The following is a 6,996-nucleotide window of genomic DNA, read 5'->3' as shown; positions in this document are numbered from 1 at the left end:
GGGACGCTGGTGGACGGCACCAAGTTCGATTCCAGCCGGGATCGCGACACCCCATTCAAGTTCACCCTGGGGCGAGGTACAAGACTCACACAGTCTTCTTTTCTTCTGATATCTCAAGTTCTGAACTGGGGTCAATTTAACATTTCGTCAACTGCTCGTACCAAGTTATCGGAGTGAGGGGATATATTATCTGATGGTTAAGATTTGAATTTATACTGTTTTTTCTCCGGGTTCATGTAGGACTTACTATAGATTACAAGTTTACTCATTAGGATCCAGTTCAGTGTGACTCTACTCCTCTGGGGATTGATCCGTTTTGTCCTTTCCTGATTCTTAGGGTGTGTTCGGTTGTAGGATGAGATAGAATGGAATGGAATGGTTCCATTCCACTGGAACGGAACGGTTCCATTCCACTCCATTCGCGTGTTCGGTTGGGAGGAAAATAGGTAGAATGGAATGTCTCCATCTAAGCTTAATTTTGAGCCTAAACTGAATTTACTTTGTGCTAAACTAGTTTTGTCCAGCACCAGGCCGAGCAATAGTTCGCAGAAACCACCGCCGTTGCCCGCTGGAATCGCCGCCGCCGCGCCCCGCGGGAACCTCCGTAGCCGCTCACAGGAATCGTCGCCGCCGCGCCCCACAGGAACCGCCGCCGCCGCTCGCAGGAATCGCCGCCGCGTGTGGTTCCTGCTAGCCGCCAGACGGTGTGGCAAGGGAGAGACGAGGGGCAAGGGAGAGATTATGTCGTTTTCTTGTTGACAGTGGGTTGACAAAGTTGTTTAGCCAGCCGTTCCTCCACATTCCACCGATTTGGTGGAATGGGTTGGTTCCGCATATAGAGGGAATATTCCTTTTTGTGGAACTAGTTGGTTCCGTTCCTCCACACAACCGAACACTGGAATGGGATCTAGGTGCGGAACCGTTCCATCCCATTCCTCCTCATTCTGAAACCGAACACACCCAGTCTCTTGGTAGGTCATCTTGACTGTTGAATCACTCCGTGAATGGACACTGTTCAAACAGAGAGCGCTAGTAGCAGATCATGATTTGCATTGCTAAAGTTCTAACTTCAGTAATTCTTCAAAAAGTTGTGACTACAGTAAGATTTCAAATTTGGTACTTATTCGTGAATAAAAGATTGGTACTTTTTTCCTTTCTGATAGATGTAGCACTTACTGTAGGTTACAAGTTTACAACAGAAAATGTTGCTTTTAGTGTGACTCTACTCAAGTGGGGATTCATCCGTGTTCTGTTTCCTGGTTCTTAGTCTCTAGTTAGGTTCCCTTTACTCTCTCGATCTTGACTGTTGAATCACTGGAACTATGGATTTGAAACCAAATGTGTGTGAGGTCGCCGGGACTTCAACCCTATGCGAATGGGCCGCTGTTCAAACAAAGGGCACTAGTTGTGAATCATGATTTATATTGTTGAAGTTATAACTACAGAATACTTCTTCAAAAAATTGATTTCATGGACGGTCTATCAAAATTATCCCACACCACTACTCCCGAAAAACTTGTCGTTACATGCACCAGATTTAGATCATACCTACATTGGGAGGGGAGGCCCTACCTTAGTTTTTCATAAAAAAGGCCAAGTGAACTCGGTAACAGAATTGCTCCACAAGAGCGAAATTGATATGACAGAATAACGATGGATATTATTTTGCACTGCATTTACCGCCTTCCGTGCACGGGGTCTCAACCCAGCCCAAGCCTTAGCCCGTATATGATGCCCCGTATGCCTGCCGCTCCTATTAGCTGAAACAATTTAAGTTTGCTCTTAACTCATTTGAGAATTAACACTATAAACATTCTTAACTTCAAATGATGTAAATTACTAGGCTTCCAGGGCAAATGTATTCTAAGTGAAATGATGTTGTTAACCTCTAATCACAGGCCAAGTTATAAAGGGATGGGATATGGGCATCAAAACGATGAAGAGGGGCGAGAATGCTGTTTTCACCATCCCACCAGAGCTTGCATATGGTGAGGATGGCTCCCCTCCAGTCATCCCTCAAAATGCGACACTGCAGTTTGATGTTGAGCTTCTCTCATGGGCAAGTGTCAAGGATATTTGCAAAGATGGCAGCATTTTTAAGAAGATACTAGTTGAAGGCGAGAAGTGGGAGAATCCCAAGGACATCGATGAAGTTTTTGGTACTATACCATGCTCGTTGCAATGGTACCCTTAATGCTTTTCCAGTGACTGTCAAGGTTTATTCAGTTACTTGGTGCAGTTAAGTATGAGGCGAGGCTGGAGGATGGAAGTGTTGTTACAAAATCTGATGGTGTTGAGTTCACCGTAAAAGAAGGTATATTGTTTGCCATTTTTGAACATTTGCATTGTAACTCTAGATTTGAAAGGCCATTTTCTCACGGAAGAATATTTCCTTTTCAGGGCATTTCTGCCCTGCCATATCGAAGGCTGTCAAGACTATGAAGAAGAATGAGAAGGTCCTGCTTACTATCAAACCTGAATGTGAGTTTCTACAGTAATGTAGTTCAGAACTCTTCTGGTTAATGTGGCAATGAAATCATATATAATATGCGTCATGTGGTGAACAGATGGCTTTGGTGAGGAAGGCAGGCCAGCCTCTGGAGACGGAGCTGCAGTTCCCCCTAATGCTATGTTGCACATTGATCTTCACTTGGTGTCCTGGAAGACAGTCGTTGAGATAGGTAACGATAAGAAGATCCAGAAGAAGATCCTTCAGGAGGGTGAAGGCTACAACCGTCCCAATGAATGTGCAAATGTCAAAGGTACATTTTACTGTTCCTCTTACATGGTATGATCTCAGAATGCTACTCCTGTCCTGTTATTTATATGTAAATGATACAATCTTACCCTGCAGTGAAACTTATTGGGAAGTTGGCGGATGGTACTGTGTTTGTGGAGAAAGGTCATAATAGTGAAGAGCCGTTCGAGTTTAAGACTGATGAGGAGCAAGTGATTGAAGGGCTTGACAAAGCAGTGCTTAGCATGAAGAAAGGAGAAGTTGCATTTGTGACTATTGCCCCGGAGCATGCATTTGGATCTGATGAATCAAAGCAAGATCTGGCTGTAGTTCCTCCCAACACAACTGTTTATTATGACGTTGAACTAGTGTCCTTTGAGAAGGTAGAATATTCTTAACATCAGAATCTGTACGGCTGAGTAATTATTGGTCATGGATGAAATCTGAAATCCTCCATCTCATTTTGGGCAGGAGAAGGAATCATGGGAGCTGAAGGACAACACTGAGAAGATTGAAGCGGCTTCTAAGAAGAAAGATGAAGGGAATGTGTGGTTTAAGATGGGAAAGTATGCCAGGGCTTCTAAGAGATATGGAAAGGTCAAAAATTCAAACCTATATTACTCAAAGTAACCTTGTCTCATGCAGATGCCTTGCATTAACTAAATGTTGACACTTAGTATGTTCTGTCCTGAATCAGGCTTTGAATTTCATAGAGTACGACAACTCCTTCAGTGAAGAAGAAAAGCAGTCGTCCAAAGCACTCAAGCTGAGCTGCAAGCTCAATGATGCTGCATGCAAACTGAAACTTAAAGATTACAAGGGAGCAAAAGAACTGTGTACCGAGGTAATTATACGTAGAAACTAAGACATCTAGTCAACTATATATAGTAACAAGAGATAATATCTGGGCTGACTATGAATTATGGTGTTCAGGTCCTGGAAACTGACAACACAAATGTGAAGGCCTTGTACAGACGGGCACAGGCACACACTCATCTTGTTGATCTTGATTTGGCAGAGCTGGATATCAAAAAAGCACTGGAAATAGATCCCGAGAACAGGTTAACATTCGTATCTCTGACTAAGTTTACTGGAAGAAATTCTATCCTTAGGGTGTAAAGCTCACTAGTTATTTTGTTGTAAGGCAGTTTGACATCACTGGGACCATTTATTTGGTCACCAATGACATAACCAGGCCTTTGCAGTTTCTAAGACTAAGTTTGTTCTATCCTCGTGTGCGTTGGGAGAAGTAATATTCCTTGTTTTCCTCAGGGATGTGAAGATGGGCTATAGGAGGCTGAAGGAGAAAGTGAAGGAGTACAACAGAAGGGATGCTAAATTCTACGGGAACATAATTGAAAAGCTGAGCAAGATGGAAGGCGAGGAAGCTGACGTGAGTTCCCTGTTGACCCACCTTGTCTCTATACTACATTGGCTGTCGATTTAGAGTTGGTTTGCTGTTGTTCGCTGCTTCCAGGGTGGCAGGAGCCAGGGACCAAGCAAGAAGCGTGGCCTGTGGCCTTTGGCTAGGAGTCTCTTCACGACTGATGGCAGCAAGGAGTCCACGCTGCGGTTCGTGCTAAGGCTACTGATCCCAGTGATGGTTTTGGTCGCGCTTTGTGTTGCTTACTACGTGCAGAGTGGAGTTCCTGAAATCGACTGCGTCAACTGTTGATGTGCCGATTCATGTGTCCGGGTTGTCTAGTGTCTGTCTTCCATATGCTTTTGTGTTATGTCGTGATGGGTCGACTGCTCATGGTATATATATTTGTTACGTAGTTTTGTTGACTGTCTTGTATGAATGCCCCCAAGAGCAACCTGGATTTACAAAAAAAAAGGAGAAATGGGTCTCCATAGTTCAACTAGAAAATATACTCGAACTACCAATATAAATCTGTAGATTCCATAAACCTGACGGTGCCACACTATCTGATACCGTTTCTAAATAATGTATGTCTCAAAAACCATCATTTTACATTAGTTTTTTCTTTCGAATCATTTGTTTACTTAGAGGTTTGCGCAGAAATGGTACAGTAACTGAATCCAGCCTTGAACCACTCCAGTTAGGATATGCGTAAACTTAATTGCATTGGCCCGTGGTTATAGAACCCAGATGGAAATGCTTAAATATACAAGCATTGTTCAAAGCTGAATTGTAACCAGGTAGCTAGTCCATAGGATGCACAGAATTTGTTGAGCAAAAGGATGCCAGGAATCAGAATTATATTTCTCACGAGGCAGTGAAAACAAGTTCAACTATACTATTTATATGCTTTGAGCAGTTCGTATAGTTCATCAAATTGTCATCACAGTCAACAACTGAAACCTACAAAAAAAGTAAGCAAAGAGAAGTAAAGCTGCCTGGAACCCATACATGAACAACAGATACAGAAGGGCAGTATAAGATTGGTCTATTCGTGTGGCTGGAGAGAGCTTGGAAACATATCTGACAGAATCTTGATTATTCCTTCCACCTGAAACATCGTCTGCATCGGTATTCTCTTTGATGAAAGCTCCTGCAACCGCTCCTTGAAATCCTCCACGTTCTTCACTTTCAGCCTACTCACGTCCCTGTGAGCAATGATAAAAATCAAGGAAATCGCAGAGTGGATGCCCTGGGCCGTCACTGTTCCACTTGCAGGTTCTTCAATGACGATATTCACCAGTTCCACAGAATGATCACATATCCTATCCAACACATCTGGAGATTTTGGCAGACGATCAAGCAGAAGCAGGAACTCATCAGTGACCATGAAGCATTCCAGCAGCATATCAGGCACATCATTTTCTGCAGCTGATGCATTGGCTTCCTCATCTGTACAGACCGCAAGGATTGCAGTGGCAGTCTCCTTCCGTACTAGAACATCCTCAATCTTGAGTAGATCACTGAGCATTTTCATTCCCCCTGTGTCCAATAATCTTTTCCTGAACACATCAAACTCTGACAGTATGGCAACTGTAGAAGCTACCATCGCCAAAAATGAGTCTGAAGTTCCAAGCTTTTCTGCCTTCTCGACGACTTTGATTAGAACAGCTGGTAGCTTATTTTGTCCGGCTAGGATCTCCCGGTTGGGCCTGTGCATGGACAAATTAAGGAATACTGAGATCCTGTCCTCCTCGACATCACGTGCCCATGTAGATTTCCATTTCTTCTTAAGATTTACGAGCACAGGGACCAGGCCTGGCCACTTGTCAAGGCAAGGATGCACTCCCTTGGATGTTTTAGACATTAGATGGATCGAATGCAAGGCCTCTCTCTGCAGTACTGAATGACCTGAGAACTTGTCTAGGATGTCTTGCATTTGTTCCTCTGAAGGTGGTATCAAGGGGGAAGAGAGCGTATCAGCAGTGGTAGAGGGGGGGAGGTCTGAGTGATCGATGAACCAGGCAGTAATCATGTCACGGAGGAGGTGGTTTGGAACTGTGAGTGAGTGGGGCAAGGAGTGACCAGTAACTGGGCAGGTATTTTTCTGTGAAATGAACCACTGCTGGTATGATTGATCAACAGACTGCAATCAAGGAAAGCAAAATATGGTAACTGGGTAAATACAAACCATGAGAGAATTTCATAGATAATTAGTGAAGTTAAAAACACTTTAGACAAATAGATTACAGTCCTCTTACAGTAGATGATCATGGCCACTAATGACCAACCTAGCATTCAGGAAGAAATGGACATAGTACCAATTGCTTAGAACCTACACCCACGCAACCATTTGATAGATGTAAGCATCCACCTGGCAGTTTCTGTATAAGTGGTGGGAGATATATTTCTTGGAAATAAAATGGTGAGCGAGAAAATGGTGAAACAAGTACATAGAATAAACAGAAATGAAAGAGAACAAGAAAAAATCCTGTCTTTTGGTCCGAAGTTTCTGCTCTTCAGAAACAATATGTCATAGTGCATCAATAACTACCCATTGCATCCCAGGATACAACCGTGCAAAACTACAGCACAATGGGAGCTTATATGATATTTAACAGCTTACGAATATCGCAATTTGCCAAATAAGTTACAAACTCAAGTACAAGTATGAAAATTCGAACTACATCATAGAGCAGGAAGTGCAGATTATTTTACGGAGTATTATGATCCAGGAGAACATAAGCTGGTACCTTTTTTCTTTCAGCGCCCAATCAATTCGATTATTTGATGAGATAGAAACTATAAACATGTCGCAATTCAAGAGGAAATTACATTGATAACCAAACTACCCAGTCATTAGAAAGACGATCCCATGTAAAAGGTAATATGAGTC

General features: G+C 43.0%; 2 protein-coding genes across 2 annotated transcripts; one reads left to right on the top strand and one right to left on the bottom strand.

Moving 5' to 3' along the window:
• Positions 1–4,607, top strand: LOC124692766 (70 kDa peptidyl-prolyl isomerase-like; the record flags this gene model as incomplete). The annotated part of the gene is given in 11 exon segments (XM_047226198.1): positions 1–76; positions 1,899–2,159; positions 2,240–2,314; positions 2,401–2,481; positions 2,568–2,762; positions 2,855–3,120; positions 3,209–3,334; positions 3,435–3,581; positions 3,671–3,798; positions 4,010–4,130; positions 4,215–4,607. Coding segments are annotated over 11 exon segments (1,674 nt in total), but the record flags the coding sequence as incomplete, so codon positions are not given.
• Positions 4,608–5,084: 477 nt separating this feature from the next.
• LOC124690425 (U-box domain-containing protein 73-like) lies at positions 5,085–6,374 on the bottom strand. The gene is made up of 2 exons (XM_047223812.1): positions 6,351–6,374; positions 5,085–6,246 (listed from the first exon to the last, which is right to left on the bottom strand). The coding sequence occupies exons 1-2, from the start codon at positions 6,372–6,374 to the stop codon at positions 5,149–5,151; spliced, it is 1,122 nt and encodes a 373-aa protein (XP_047079768.1). The 3' UTR covers positions 5,085–5,148.
• Between the last annotated feature and the right edge of the window lie 622 nt (positions 6,375–6,996).

The sequence above is a fragment of the Lolium rigidum genome, chromosome 2 (genome assembly GCF_022539505.1).
Source record: "Lolium rigidum isolate FL_2022 chromosome 2, APGP_CSIRO_Lrig_0.1, whole genome shotgun sequence".
NCBI classification, from domain to species: domain Eukaryota; kingdom Viridiplantae; phylum Streptophyta; class Magnoliopsida; order Poales; family Poaceae; genus Lolium; species Lolium rigidum.
This window is presented reverse-complemented; position numbering and strand designations above follow the sequence as displayed.